General features: G+C 34.8%; 2 protein-coding genes across 2 annotated transcripts; one reads left to right on the top strand and one right to left on the bottom strand.

The window, feature by feature from the left end:
- The first annotated feature begins 926 nt into the window (after nt 1-926).
- On the top strand, nt 927-5,112 carry LOC138331758 (uncharacterized). The gene is made up of 5 exons (XM_069279522.1): nt 927-1,246; nt 1,440-1,567; nt 3,283-3,398; nt 3,834-3,955; nt 4,809-5,112. The coding sequence occupies exons 1-5, from the start codon at nt 971-973 to the stop codon at nt 4,926-4,928; spliced, it is 762 nt and encodes a 253-aa protein (XP_069135623.1). The 5' UTR covers nt 927-970; the 3' UTR covers nt 4,929-5,112.
- Nucleotides 5,113-5,326: 214 nt separating this feature from the next.
- LOC138331757 (uncharacterized) lies at nt 5,327-16,934 on the bottom strand. The gene is made up of 10 exons (XM_069279521.1): nt 16,828-16,934; nt 14,205-14,246; nt 12,956-13,546; nt 12,505-12,618; nt 11,590-11,703; nt 10,700-10,813; nt 9,868-9,981; nt 8,950-9,069; nt 8,401-8,508; nt 5,327-6,826 (listed from the first exon to the last, which is right to left on the bottom strand). Exons 1-10 carry the CDS (start codon nt 16,859-16,861, stop codon nt 6,147-6,149), a joined length of 2,031 nt encoding a protein of 676 aa, XP_069135622.1. The 5' UTR covers nt 16,862-16,934; the 3' UTR covers nt 5,327-6,146.
- Nucleotides 16,935-17,230: the final 296 nt, after the last annotated feature.

Genomic DNA, 17,230 nt, shown 5'->3' on the forward strand with positions numbered 1-17,230 from the left:
CGCCATCTGTAGCGCCCTGTGTCAATGCTGTCCGACACCCTGACAAGATATGGGTCATTGATCACTGGCTCCCACAGAGCTGACATGACGGATCATCTGTAAGTCTTCACTGGTGAAGATTTGATGGGGACGGTAGTGTGTCGTATACTGCTATTGATAGGTATGCTATCCTGTATTGGCCCTTCCTCCAGACCACACTTCTGACCAAGAAAGTACTTCATCCACGCCCCTCGCTTTCCCAGCTCAACAGCTTTTATCTTCCTCTTGTCTTCCTCTACCCGCTTGGTCTCGCTCTGAACCATCCGGCGCCTCTCTGGCATGCTGCAACCCTAGTCATTGCCTTCCGCTGCACGTGTTTCCAACCACATCCCATAGCTCCAGCTACTTCTATCCTTCTACGATTCTATAATTCTGCAATTACTACGGAAGAGTTCTTTTATTACATGCATATTTCTTTTGTTTTTCATTTCATTTTTCTTTTACATGAATTTTTTTATTATACATGGTCGAATAAGCTAAAATCTCTAAATGACATCTCGTTGGATTCAGTTCTCGGAATACTATACATGTATGTAGCTGTTTATTGAATGAGAGCATTTTAGATGAAAGAATGTAAGATGACAATGGTTGCACTAACTGGCGGTGACTAACCTATATTAATATGTACTCAGATTGTATTCGTTATCTCCGAAATCACATGGATCAAGTGTTGTTTGCTTACTATTTGTGATCGAGATAATTCAGTCATGAGTATAGTACAATACCAAACACAGGTGCTCCATACCTGTCTATAGATATGTAACGTATGGTATCAGATTTATATAAACAATATATCTGACCAGCGTTATAGAATTTATCTAGTCCCTGTGATCAAACTACACATGTGAAACTTTACACATGACCAGTGAGATAAACCCTTTATGATATAGATACAAAACTATAACGAAATCAGTCACTAACATATTCCACAATGCAGTGTAGTGGGCTGCTTCTTGTTTTTGCTTTAATCGGGACGGTCTTCGGACAGATCCCCCTCCCGAACAAACCTCTGGGATTCCCCTATGGGCTGGGAAAGCCGTCCGCCCCGATACAACTCTCATCGTTCATGGGTCCGTTATGTCCTGACAGTCAGAATGCCTTCCCAACTCTACTCAAAGTGGCGGAATATTATGGACCAGACCGAGTTAGACTTGTCACCCATCTCTTCCCATTGCCATACCATAGGAACTCCTTCTTAGCGGCCAAGGTAAGCTGATTATGACTAAAGTATTTCAAAAAACTCTTTGCCAATACTGAATTTAATTAGCTAAATTATTGTAAGTTCATTCATTTGGTATGATCAAATCAATTTTAAAACAATCAATCATTCATTTAACCAATCAATCAAAAAATCAATAAAATCAAATGCTATCATTCAATAAGTTTTTGTTCTATTTTAGGGTGCACAGATTGTTAACGCTCTGAGCTCTGGGAATTCCACATACAATTGGATAAACGCTGTGTATTCCCAGCTAGAAGCTCTTTCAAATGAGCTCACACACAACAAAACAGAGAAGCAGGTACAAGAGTAAGTATTTCCTTTTTCTCCAACTTTCTTGATACAAATTAGTAAATTATCCTCGATATCTCAGAGGCTACTATCACTGTCGTTATATATCTTCCACTGGGCCACTGGGAAATGTCATAATTTTACATGGTCTGAGTGACAACAGATTAGGCAAGTAGTTTTGTCCTTTTATGTGCATCTTATACAGAATCATCGAATAGTACTGTTGTTAACTGTATGTCCTTGTTTGGCGTCGCTCTCTGCATACATGTAATTTTAAGGAAAACTCTGTAGGCTTGTAATTGGTCAGTTTTTTCCTCCTGAAATGGCTTCAGTTTTATTATGACATATTCTTGGGATGGATATTATAACATTGATAGTAACATCTAGAATATCGAGGATGATCAATAACCTTAATTTGCTTTATCCTATAGTTATGATAGATGAACTTTTGTTATTAGGCCTAACTCAACACTCTCAATATGATATGAATAATGAAGCATTCCGAGAAAGTCTTTGAAACATATACGACATTATACCATAAACATTAGCAGAAATGAAATTCAGTTGCAATCTTCATATAAAACATTTTCAAAATGATGTAGATTTAAAATCTGGTTTAAGTATTATATACCCTATTTGTTTGTATAATGTGGCTTATTATTAATTTTTCTTCCGCGAAACGTTTGTCGAGATATTGATTTGGACTACATGCGTCCGTCCAAGATGTTTTTTCAGACTACATGTATGACTCCAAAACTCCCCAGCTTACAATGCCGGCACATGATCTTGAGCACCTAAGAGTTTCATAGCCGATAGATAATTCATTAAATATTTATTTATTGTTATAACATTTGTTCTTCAGTACCTTCCAACAATAAATGGTATTGTTTCAGTTTACCAAAACTAAACGAAAAACATTGACCTTACCCCATGTTTGAACTGGAAGTAAACACGGCACATGATCTTGCGCAGTACACTATAATCGAATTTTAATCATATTATGATATTCAATTTATTTAGCTGACCATTCTAATTCCAATGAATTAAATCAGACGTCACTTTCCGCCATTCTTCCACTATCGCCCCATTGTAATACGGTACGTCTGCACATTAGACTAAAAACTGAGATTGTATCATAATTTACATTGCCATTCTATACTTTTTTATGTCTGAATAAGTTTGTTACTTTATCAAAATCAGTTGAAATTACCAGTGCGCAAGATCATGTTCCTTTCCTGTATCTCCAAGAAACCTGCCGTAAATGTATCATGCTAGTGTCACATTTGTTTCTATTGCTATATTGGATATCTTCCACTATTGATTTTTATTTCTGTTAGCACGGAAACGTAATTGCAGTTTCCATTTGTTTCTTGGCTATAACCTCCAAAATTGTATCCTAGTTTCTTAGCTGTGCCTTTTACTATTGTGGACCTCCCGTTTTCCATATTTTTTTAATCTGATCAAGGACAACACCAATATCTGTCTAGATGGATAACGAGGAACCATACATCGACTGCGGGCACGAGGGATATTGCAATGCTTTGCGCACCTTGTTTTACCGAATTCCAACCTTGATCCCGAAAACATCTCAAATGGTCTTCATAAATTAGAATAAAGCCAAATTGATTTATAAAAATAGACGATAACTAAAAAATACAATACATACCTATGGATATGTATGATAGCATTTAAATATATATTTCATATATATATTTTTTTTTTGTTTCTTGTAGCATGTATGCTTCAATAGCGAAGAGCTTGAACCTCAGTGAAATGAAATTCAACAGCATGTACAAAGATGAGGATCTAGAAGAGGCGACGCGTTTAGACTGGAAATACACCGCGACCAGTAAGTTCTCGGCGTTCACGATTATCTAAAACTCACAACCCGAATAATAACAATGATGATTAAGTTTTAAAACTAATATTTTACAGAATACCCCTTATTCCGACTTTGCACATTACAGAGTTATCAACTCCCATGCGGTTAGGTATCGATTGTTACGTCATTAATCTGTAAGCGCAATATACGTCGTTTTTCTCCGAAAAGTATGACGTTACGTTCGCAAACACAAGACGTCACAATCTATATCCACTCACAAGGGCATATAACTCTGTCTTATGCAAATTCATAATTGGTGCACCCATTTGAATATGTCCCATTCAGTTGTGGTGTAATGTATTCAAACATTCTTCCTGTAAAATGCTGAACAACATCATTTGAAAAACAAAACAAGCTATTGAATTATATCGTGATACAAATGTACATTATGTCCCTTTACAGGGGGCGTGGCGTGGACTCCCGCCTTTATGATCAATGACGTACTGATACAAGCGGAACCGACATGGACGCTTGATGATTGGAAGAAAGTTATCGATAGTCTACTCGGTTATCAGCTAACACAGGTGCGTACTTTTATCAGACTCAACATTTTGGGTTATTGTTTTTCAATTTCATTCATAAATCATTTTGGCATATATTTTATTTGAAAAGGGCAATAGTTTGACCAATTATGATGCATCGTTTGAAATCTGCAGGCCTAATTTATCATCACAATCTATTTGAATTAATTTTATGTAACGTCTGTGAGGTTTTGATAACGTTTTGTAGGCGCCAACTCTGCACAATGTAGAAAGGACAAGACACAGATATATAGACGTATATCGAAGTTTTATTCTAGATATCATTCCTAGTACTAGCAACTGTAGATGCGTCTGTACAAGTCAATGTTGAGGCCAATATGTCACGTTATCAGAAGCTTTGGCTAGCGAAGATGGGGAGATGGCCTAATGTATGAAGCACAGGGATCTGATAATTAGTTCTAGTTTATATCAATATGGACCCTACAGAGAGATCATTTTTAGATGTTTTACGGGTCTAGATCATATATCAGTAAATACCATATTCTACACACACCAGAAGACTTCTACTTCGCCTATCTATCTATCTATCTATCTATCTATCCATCCATCTATTTTAGTCTTCAAAAAAGGTTACTTACGTTGGAAAGAGCGCTGATTTTCCTTTCCAAAATACTAAACAACTATACAAAGTACCGTCACTCAGACAATAGGAGCCCCGTTTCAACAACAATTGTCAAGAATTTTAATTCCAACACTATAAAACAGGTTTCAAAAGTTCTAAGGCTTTCAATAGAATTTATTAAGAAATAAAACAGTTTCAAATTTCGTATGTAGGTGTGTAGCGTAGTTTACTTGTTTCCTAAATTCTTACGTACGTTTGTTTTTTGTTGTGCAGAACAATTTGGAGTATTCAGGATGCAAGATAGGAACTAAAAAATGCGAGTACCTTCCCGGGAAGATCGAATGCTGCACTTCTGGAGAAGCTTGTATACCGAATGTTGGCTGTCGATGTTAGAGAAACAATCTATCAGCATTATTTTCTTTGAATGTGTATTTAGGACATAGTTGACAGTTTTATGTGTGGATTAAAAGGTTAGCATGTGATGAAAACAAACCGACATAATTATTTGTGTTTTAACGTTATGGATATGCTTGTCAGTTATCAATGAAAATTAAAATAAAACTGAAATTATTTTTAAGCATCATCTTACATATTTGGATAATAATGGCATTTAGCGTGAAAAACGTTAAGAGAAGCTGGTTTGTCTCCAAACGTTTAAGAATTGTCCCATCCATATTCTGTATCCGTACTGGATCCTCTGACTGTTCATATCTAGTGATATATTAAAAAAAAGATACCGTAATTTAATACTGGATTGTTCAGGCCCAAGAAAAACAAATATAATTCTGTCAAATATTTGATACATTTTAATATTAAATAATAGTGAAAGCTATAATGAAATCGAAATGAAGCCTTAAACCTAATTATGGTGGTTAAAGATAAAACTACAGTGGCAATAAGGCAGTTCGCAAGTGGAAATTTTGTTAAATATTCTTAGTAATTTAACATAGTTTTAATTGATATTTTTTAACGTCACTTTGCATTAAATGGTAACAGGATTTTGAGTACTGACTAATAATATTTTTGCATTCAATATAAATCATAAATATTTACCGTGCCATATTGATCGAAAAATTGGTCTAAATTGTAGACATGTAATTTTCATGACGCCATTTTACTTAAGGCAAAGAAAGACATGACGATGCTATCAAAAGTCTTTTGGATATATCGCTTACTTCATTTTTGCAAATAATTTCCGGAGAGGAATTTCTAAACATGCAAAATTACTAAGAATATTGTAAAATAAAATCTCTTGCGCACTGTATTATGGCCACTGACAGTACATGATCCGTATTAACAAGAGGTATAATTATAGACTCCACTACATCACAAATGAAGTTGGCGAAGATTAACATTCACCGATTTCAAAATGTAACGGGAATTCTTTAAAATTGTATAAAATTTACTTGATTGCTATTTCTTCGAAGATAAATTGCACGCCAAATAAATTTGATTTTCAGTAGTTATCTAACACCAAGTTGTAAAACAAACTGTGTCAACCTGTATTTAAGAATAAATCATCATTTCGAGGATCTCGAACCATGAATACTGCTTTTAATACTTAAAACCTATATTTAATTAAGAATACATTCATACCTTGCCTATAATCTTTCATGCAAATAATGGACCGGCTGAAAATAAGGCGTCATTTCCGTTAAAGTTCATCGGTCCACCAGCTCCAATTATATTGAAATCGTTTCCTATCTGGGGAATGAAAGAATTTGCAGGTTGGTCTGGAAAAGTTAATCCCGGAAATGCATTAGTATCAAACGGACCGGGAGTTATCACACCACCACCTTGGCGAAATTCTCCGATCACACCTTGGAAATTCATAGGCTGCTGGAAATCATTGAAGTCTGTAAACTGTGGTCCAGGTTGGAACACCTGGAATCCATTTCCATTGAACCCGCCTTGTCCTACATTGAAGGGAAATGCTTCCGGTTGACCGAATTGCATACCACTTCCGGGAAAACGCATTACAGGTTCAAAGTCAGCACCACCTTGAAAATTTGGGCCTAAAGCTAAATTCTGATCAAATGCAATGTTTGGTCCAGTGAGACTAATTCCATCAGCGTCAATATTTTGGACAATCTGATTCTGTCCAGGATCCATTGTATTTACACGTGGATTTTCAAGGACTGAGGAAACTGCTGCTGCAGATTGGGTTCGTATTCGTGGATCGTTGAAGTCAAGGCCGGCATTAAAACGACCTTCGACAGAGTTGAATGACGGGATAGCAGGCATTACTGCAGGTCTATCCAGGGATCCCCCGACAAAGGGCATAATAGAACCTGGGGTACAAGACATTGAATCATGAAATAATATTTGCTACATGATATACATGTATGTATATATACCACGGCGAAAGTCGATTTGTACCACGTAGAAAAGAAAAAAAAATGGATTTTTTTTCTAGTGATTACGAGATGCTTAATATCTAGTTATCACGCGATAGTTTTCTCATGATTACGACATAATTTTGTCTTTATTAAGTCATAGTTTTCTCTTGTAATTACCTTTTTTTATTTTCTGTGTGATACTATTCGGCTCTCGTGATATATAGATTATTTATATTTACACTTTATCTCTGTTGAAAGCAATGTTACAAACCTTTTCGTACGTGGATGCTGCAAAAATGTGACTTATGTGAACTTCTTTATTTCTTGACAATCGTTTAAAATTTACTCTAAGACTCTTTCAATTGTGGATAGGAACGCAAATACGTATTAAATGAAGGGATATTTTACCTGAGAATCACAAAATGCAGAAATTCCCTAGGCATACCAAGATATTTACAACATTTTGTGAGACATAGGTGTAGAATAGCCCTATTCGTTCTAACCACATTTGGAAGGGAATAGAAAATTACGATTGCAAGTCAATTCTCCAAACATAAAAATAGCATAGCATTTTTTAACGTAAATTTCACTGATTGCGCCCTTTACAAAAATATCAGGCTGTTTTTGAAATAATCAATCTTGTTGTTGACTATTTGACGTCTCTGGTTTGTATTGCAGGAGTAGCGATGTAAAACAGACTCTGACAATATAAGCGTATGAGATAAAGTACAATGTGTCCCATAAATCATGTTACAATTTCAAAGTTTCGTCTTTGTTTAATATAGAACGTAAATCACCAGGATTATGTTTGCAAAAAAAACTCTAATCATAAATTTCATGTTTGAAATAAAAACAAATCTAGGAGGTAATCTTAGCAACAATTTACAAAAAAGACACATTTTTGGAAAAACATCCAAATGAGAGATGACAAAAAGAGGAGCTTTTATAAGAGATTATATATATATATATAATTTATCATTGATTTAATATACCACGAGTCTATTTTATTTAATTAGTCACAAGTGTAAGATTGCAGGTATTACATAACTACTACTTATTGAATTATTGGCAAATGTTCAATTTCGTTTCTACACAGGGCAGGAAAATTCCTATTCAAATGTAAAGATTCCTTGTACCGATACGATTAAACCAAACGACGTCGCATATACCGTCAAAATTACTTGTGATTTAATAAGTGCTATTACACATATGACCAACAATTTTTGCATTTGTGACATGGCCGTATGACATGGCTGGACTATGGTTGCTAATTTTGGCCATGTCGCACTGCTGCGTTGGCGTTCCCCGCCATGCGAATGAAGAGTGTGTCGTGATAAGTTTATCGCATAGCACAGTTTCGCTCTTTGGTTGGCGCGTTGTCGATCTTCGTATCACGGAGATGTTAATACGAGAATGCGATATGACAATAAGCAGCCACCATACTGGACACACAAGTCACTCGATAAACACTGTGCTTTTAGGAAGCCAATTAACAATCTATTCTATAGCCAAAATTAACGTTTTACCCTGTCCTTGGTTAACATCGTCCATGGTCGCGATCGGTTGAAAGCCACTGCCAGCATTTATTGGAATAACGCCGATTTGGGAGTTTACCGACGGACGTCCGCCAACATCTGTAACATACAATATTATACATCAACATAAGCTCTAGATAATTTGGAAGTCCTTACTTCACGGTATCTTATATATGGATGCTAAATAAACTAAAACAAAAACAAAAAACAAAACCGAAAAACATAAAAAAAACCACACATATTCAGAATCAAACTGATTAATTTCGTAACGCTTTTAAAACTAAAAATAATTTCGCTAATCTTTTGACGAACTACAATTGAAATTTATTTTCGAAACAAACAATCCATTTTTTACGTTGGCAAATAATTGTTTGTATTTAAATAACAAACATTCTTTTAATTTTTGGAAACACCAAAAGTACAGAGATTGAAACTAAACTTGAAATTACCAATATGCGGCATTTTATAAAATTGTCAGTGCTTTAGATACACAATGGATTAAGTTATTCAAGGTTTAATTTCAATTTGTTGAACTATTACCTTGACCTTGATTCATATCATCTATTGCAGCTAAAGGTTGAAAGACACTTCCGGTGTTGAAGGGAACCATACCATTTCCTATTGTACGTCCGGTGTTGAACATCACAGGTCCGTCAGAACCTTAAAACATCATAAATCGAGTACAAAAAGGGAACTTCTTTATTTCGACATCAGTAAGCCCATAAAGGAATTCCAAAGACCTCACAAGCTTTTGTGGCATTCGTGCTAGTACAGTATAGAAGCTAATATTCTCCGGGGTTTTAATTTTACTAATTTCACGGATTTATTCAAATTCGCAAAATCTAATACCTCGCGAATTATTCTAAAAAAAACAACCGACATGTTTTTACATATCAAACTCTGCTACAAAAAAGATTGTCAAAAATTATTTTCCGCGAATAGGTTCCAAGCATTAAATTGCGAGATTTTACACCTCCGAAATGAAAAAGACATACAGTATTTTTCACACATAAAATTTCACATAAATAAGAGCTCTTAGTTTCGTTACATCACTATAACTAATATTCGCCGGGGTTTTCATTTTACTGATTTCACGGATTTATTCAAATTCGCAAAATCTAATGCCTCGGAAATTATTCTTAAAAAAACCCAACAACCAACATGCTTTTACGTATCAAACTCTGCTACAGAAAAGATTGTCGGAAATTATTCACCGCGAATAAGTTCAAACATTAATTTGCGAGATTTTACACCTCCGAAATGTAAAAGACATACAGTATTTTTCAAACAAAAAAATTCACATAAATAAGAGCTCTTAGTTTCGTTACATCACTATAATAGGTTGGCTTACGCAAAATGTTTTCAAATGATTTCTAAGCAAATTGTGGAAATAATGTTCTGTGTTCTTTTAATAATCAAATAAAAATTGTTTGAAATCTTTTTTTTATTTGTTTTTACCTCGCCCAAAGTTCACATCATCGATGGTCCCTCTTGGCTGAAATCCGGCGTTGATGGGACCAATGTCACTCCCAAATTGATCCTGAGGGTTGACAAACATGGGCCCTCCAGCACCTTACGTTATCAGTAATCATGTTATTAATTTGTAATAAAAAGTGATGAAACCAGAATTTTTTTCCGTAAATCGATTGCTTTATCATAAACGCATGGTTTGTATCTTATGTGCTTTAACATCATTACTATTGTCCTATCATCCACATGATTTCCAGTAACGTCGTCAAAGACATAGTTTTGTAGGTCACTTGTGTAATATAACCTGGATCGCTTTCCATTGGCTGGGCATGTTAGGAATTGAAAGGCTTTGATACCCCGTATCCTCGATATTCAAGTGGTTACTATCACTTTCGTTATATCCGCCCCTGGACAATGTCGTTGCAAAACTGAAAATACTGGCGGTGACAGTAAAGATTTTAGAGATAAACGGCCAACTTCAAAGCCATGATGCTATTTCTACATGAAAAGATCAAACTACCTGTCGCATACATTGTATGTTGTTATGCATCGAGTCTTATGTGTTACTATGTTGTAGTCCAGGTGTAGATATGACGACAGTGATAGTAAATCCTGGAGTGCCGAGGATGGATACACCAAGTACATTCCAAGTGATTAACCGAATTTTTATATAAAGTACAAAAAAGAAAAAAAAAGTTTTCATTTGTGTCCGTTTTCCCAAAGGAAGTTAATAATAAGAAAACCTATTGGATATCACGGTCATCATATATGTACACTAGTTTTTACCGACACGAACGATTGTAAGTCAATTGGATGTTACCTGGTCCTTGGTTCATGTCGTCGATGGTCCCTCTTGGCTGAAATCCAGCGTTGATTGGACCAATTCCACTCCCAAATTGTCGTTGAGGGTTAACAAACATGGGCCCTCCAGCACCTTAAGTTACCAGTAATCGTGTAAATTAATTTCGAATGTGACAAAAATGATTTGCGCAAATCTACCGTTTTGTCATAAATGTCGGTGTTCTTACACTTACTGTGTAATGACCAATACACTGTTATGAAAAGATGATACACACTAAGCCATCATACAACCTTATGAATACATTGCAAGGGATCAAGCATCACATTATCCATCTGATATCCAGTGTTTTATTTCATGAGATATTTTATTTTTATTTGTCCCTTGTATAACAAGACCTGGAATACTTCCCATTGACTGTGTAATATATAAAATCAAAGGTTTCCATACCCCACATCCTCGATATTCTAGTGGCTACTATTACTGTCGTTGTATCCACTCCTGTCTTTGCAAACCACTGAAGATACTGGCGTACAGAGGTTAATTTTAAAGACTACAGAAAGCAATGTCCCACTTCAAAGCCATGCACTTGATCGTGATTTCTACATCAAAGAATCTGTTGTCGCACATAGAACCTTAAGAATGTCTATTACATAGTCCAGGGGTGGATATGGCGAAAGCGTTAGCAAACCCTGGAGTATCGAATATTGACACACGAACATTCTTCAAATACATTCCAAGTGATCAAACATGTTTTATATAAAGCAAAACTGACACTTATTAAGTTTTCTTCTGCAGTCCTATTCCCCACAGAAAGCTGATAAGGAGATGACCCTTAGGATATCGAGGTAATGTTGTATGTACACGAGCCGTTAACGGCATGGATGGTTGTTTCTTTTAATTGGTGTTACCTGGTCCTAGGTTCATGTCGTCGATGGTCCCTCTTCGCTGAAATCCGGCGCTGTTTGGACCAAATCCACTCCCGAATTGACGCTGAGGGTTGACAAACATAGGCCCTCTTGCACCTTAAATCATCAATAATCATGTAATTATTATGTAACGTAAATCCATCGTTTTGTCGTAAATGTCGGTACACTTATGACGTAATGACCAATACAGAATCATAATGACAGTCTACTTTGTGCTAGGTAAAGATGGTAAACACTAACCCACAGGTTCTATCTTATGTATCCAATCATACTCACCATGTACTCTATGAATGCATTCCAAGGGATCGACCATCATTACTATATCACATTATCGATCTGATATCCAGTGGCATATTTTATGTGGGATATTGTTTTTGTAGGTCACTAATGTGTAAAAGGACCCGAAACTCTTTTCATTGGTTACGCAGGATATAAACTCAAAGGTTTGGATGCCAACATCCTCGATATTCCAGTGGTTACTCCCACTACCGTTATATCAATCCCTAGACTATGGCATTGCAAAACTGAAGGTACTCGCGTGCAAAAGATTTGCTTTAAAGATTACATAGAGAAATGCCCAACTTCAAAGTCATATAATGTGTCATTATTTCTACATCAAAAGATCGTCGAGGGGTGGACATGATGGATGAAAGTCATAGTAAATCAGCGACTATCGAGGATGGATAACCCACCACCCTTCAAACGCATTGCGAGTGATCAGATATGTTTTATGTGAGCCACAAGATGGCAGACTTTTATCAAGTTTTCATTTGTATTTTTCAAAAAAGAATTTGATTAGAAGAACAAAAATCATATACAGTATAATAGGTATATAGGTATACTGTATAATAAACTAACAGTTACCGACACGAACGATTGAAAGTCAATTGGTGTTACCTGGTCCAAAGTTCATGTCGTCGATGGTTCCTCTTGGCTGAAATCCAGCGTTGATTGGACCAATTCCACTCCCGAATTGACGCTGCGGGTTGACAAACATGGGTCCACCAGCACCTTAAGTAATCGTGTAATTAATAATGAATAAAGAACTTAAAACATAAATAAAATGCATTACTATAAGCGATTAAATCATGTTAAGTTGATTTCACGCAATCACAAAATATTTCCATTTCTTGTTTTCATATGCCACTAGATCTAGTTCATATCATATTGACATAGGTGGTTTGAATATTTGATAGTATATACAGAAAGTATTAATTGAAACAAAACAAATACCGATTATAACCCATCATTGAATGCCTGTTCGGAAGAATGTTAAATTGACGATGTTCATGCACAGCATCAGTATTATGAATTTGATATAAGATTTATGTAAAACAAATAACTTTACCTGCGATATTTGGATTTTGTTGACCTTGATTTGGCAGCTGCTGACCAAAGTCGTCAAAAGCGAACCTATTAGGTTGCGTCCCTCTGTTAGGAACCGAGACACTTGGTGGCTCTGGTATCTGTGCTATGACTGGCGGGAAAGGAAGGATCCTAGCTAATCCTGCTTGCTGGTTTGCTGAAGCAACATTTCGGATGAAGTTTTGTCTTTGCAATTCTTGCACGACTCCCGCTCGTGTATTGACATCGGCATTTGCAAAACCGACAGGTCGAACATTACCTCCGCCAAAATTCCGAAAGACGGCGGGACGAATGTTAGCGCCACCTACATTTCGTATAACTGCTGGGCTAATGTTACCGCCTCCAATATTTTGAAGAACTGCAGGGCGAACGTTGCTGTCAGGAACATTTTGCACCACTGCAGGCCGCACATTATTTACGCCAGCGATTTGAACGTTAGCTTGTCGAACGTTGTGATCAACTAATTGAGGTATAACGTCATTGTTTCCTCCCCCTGGACTATTTGCTAAATTCACGTTAGGCGTGGAACGAAATCCGACAATATCAGGCCCTCCACCTTGTCTTGTATTTTGCCCTGAAATACATCACATGACTGGTTAAGATAAAATAGATGTAATCTCCTTAGATTATGAGATAGTTAGATCTAGGACATCGGCCGTTTTCGCTGTAGATCGTGAGCAATTCAAACCAATACTGGATACATTTATTGAGTTAATTCCATATAAATCTTAGATGCATTTCTGAATTACATGTATTTAGTTACGATTTACAACAAATATCCAATCATATATACTGTAAACAAACTTTTATTTGTGATTTATTTTCGCGAATTTCGCGATCAAAGTAAATTCGGGAAAGTTTATTTCCGCGAATTGATAGCTTCGGCAATTCTTGCACCATATAATTCAAAGATATTTCCTTTTTATTTTAAATCCGCGAAACTTAATCTCCGCGAAAATGTTTTGAAACGGAAATCGCGAAATTTAGAAGGAAAGAAAGTTGGTTTACAGTAGTATATTAAAAGAAAATCAATATCTGCGACTTATTTTTTTCTAATTAATGTTCCAAATATTTCAAAACATACTTATGTATAGAGCAACTTAAGGTATTATAGACCACTATCAATTATCGACCCCCTACAGTTAATAAAATATTTAACTCTTATGTTGATATATTTAATATCAATCTCCAAATTAACAAAGATTAATGAATAAAATATGTATGATACGTACCAGCCTCTTGAAAAACATGTCCTTGGCTACGGCTGGCTGAAACTTTTAAAATAGCAAACTGTGTTTATCACTAGCGCAAGGAGACAATAGGCAAGGATAACTATACTATCAAAACAGAAGAAAATAAACACGTTTAAATAATTTAAAATGTGTATTCAGGAGACTTAAAAGAATCTGAACTGCTAAAATCTAATGCATTTATATTATGCATACAGCTTTTCACTTTGTGTCGATTACCATATGTAAAATATTACATTGATCTGTGTTTATATCTATTTAAAGTTATTGTTTGGTCTATCTATTATTATTTTTGTAAAATGAAAATAAAAAATGGTAACGATTTAGTCACAATACATTCATATCGGTACCGTTCATGAAAGTGTAAACAATGATTTTTCTCATGAACGTAAGTTGCTGGAAACAAAATCAAAGGCAAAAATTAAAAAAAGAAATGCAGCTCGATGACGTAAATCTGATAACTTAGTCAAGAATTAACAAGTATAAACGTTCGATGAGTATGTCTTTTGCTCTAAGTCTTGAATGATGTCATTATTGCTATAGATACACAATTGTTGAACATTTGAAGATTGAACAAGAACGAGAGTAAAATATTCCTTTGAAATATTTGTTAATATTTTTCAGTGTTTCGTTTCTTCCTACAATCTCAAAGATAGGAAAAGTTAATTCGAAACTCGGAAATATATACTCGAATAACGACAAAAAATCATTCCGCGTTAGTAGGAACAGGTACATTAAAATTTTACGCATTGTACCCGTGATAAATCATAAGATTATTTAACCTATAAGTGACTGTATTTAGATGAGAATTACTATACTGTACACAGTAAAAAGTACATGTACAACGTAGGTAAAATATGTTAGTGTTTGTCATATCGGTGTAGACTCATAATAGATATCACGATATTCTTAATAGATAACTATATCATGATTAACCTATTTGGGGCCCCTTTTGTGCCAGTCGACATTGGAACACATTGTTTTCTGTTGATGTGTATTGGCCAAGTGATCTGCATACCTGTCTACTACGGTGATTGATGACCTGATTGGCAGGTGGACAATTAATCATTAATTTCCTTATTTAGGGCACCAGGTACACAAGGTTTACCAAATTACCTGGTAGATTTAGTATCAAGTTAACCATTACTGGTGATAAATTTACCGCTTGTTGATCAAATACACACGACAATTGGAGTGTGGACGTTACTATTTATGGTACCGATGACTGTATTTTTATTCCCATTCACTAAGGAAAATGAAGACAAATTTTGATTATTAATTATTAATTACTTATTATAATAAGGCTTAATCGAAATAATAAATCATCATTAATACTAAAACATTGAAAATGCGCATTATTTCTAGATTTAATGCAATTATAGCATGAGAACCGTTAAAAGCAAATGTTACTCTTTGATTTTATTGAAGATGTTTTCCTTTTTGTACTGTATAGTTATATACATGTTTTAGTTATATGTGCCATAATTTTCATACTCATGAATCAAGGATAGCTTTTGATATGTTATTAACCACAAAACATTTTGAGAAGTATAATTCAAAATCCATATGTTTTAAATACAAAGTCAAATAAGAGTACAAATATGTTATTAACTACCAAACAATTTGAGAAGTATAATACATAAAATGCATACGTTTTAAATACAAAGTCAAATATTGATATTAAATGAATTTAGGCAGTACTGCTTTCATTATAATATTTGCGTCTGTAGCGCAGTAAAATGTAAACACACACGATCAAACCAAGACGTAAAGTTGTAGTCATTCAATTAACTTCGTTAGAAAATCGCCATAAAAACAATCTTTCCCAAATGTTAAATGAACACCATTACATCCACCTGAACCAAATCATTAAGCAAAAATAAATAAATGCCAATTGTATAGGTATCCTTTTTTCTTCATGTTTTATTCTTCTTGTGTTTTATCATACTTATTAACAACTCATAAGCATTTCACAATAGACACTTGGTTAATCATATTATGAGATACGGATAAATTAAAACCTCAATGCTTTTTCAACATAACAGCATTTGAAACTGAACTTTGATGAGTGCATTTGCAATCAAGTACAATTTGAAAATTAATTATTAATTTAATAAGATATAATGTAGTTGAACATAAATTACTAAATTAACAATTGATATAGAATTAATATATTTTCATTTCATCTCAAATAAACGTTTGAAATCGAATTAGTGAAACGCGAGTCTAATATAAAGTTTCTACAATAAGGAAAATTTATATCACACTTCGCTTTAAACTGTATATATTAAGTATTCTTACGGATATCGTTTTAACTTTTATTTCTCTTTTAAATATGGTTTATTGCCTGAATTACATATATAAGGTACACATTTGACAAACATATATCTCTATATAATATCACGTAAACTATAATATTCCATCTTTCATTCTATGACATTTATACAAAATATTTTAATAAGGTAAACAAATATTATTTGTAAACATTGCATCACCATTTTGCCATTGCAGTGGATTTTTTATGATGTATATTGATATATTCATTAGCGCGAATCTAATTGACAGTTTATATATTAGAAGAAATGTGAATAAATCTTGTACTTACCTAGGCACATCAAGAGAAATACCGAGAGCATCATGTCAGCTGTTTTTGCTCCTTACACCTTCGTTACCTGTGTTACCTGTGCATATGTACCTGGCGTCTAATGAGCTCACGAACAACTCATCATCTTTATTGTTGCTTTGTATGGTGACACTGGGCTAAAAAACGTATGCCCACTGATCAATACTTAGTGACTATAATGTCAATCACACCGTCGCAGAATCGCACTATCGGTTTATAGGAAATAGCACTGGAATGCATGTTTATTACAAGGGGTTTGTTTCGGTGTATTGTATACTGGGTCTGACACTTGTTATGCTGGACTGTATCTTGATCTCACACTATTGTTCCCATTTTCTTTGCACCAATAGTATTTTGTAAAAATTATTGTCAAAAGTTAAAATGT

Source organism: Argopecten irradians, chromosome 9, assembly GCF_041381155.1.
Source record: "Argopecten irradians isolate NY chromosome 9, Ai_NY, whole genome shotgun sequence".
In the NCBI taxonomy this organism is placed as follows: Eukaryota; Metazoa; Mollusca; class Bivalvia; order Pectinida; family Pectinidae; genus Argopecten; species Argopecten irradians.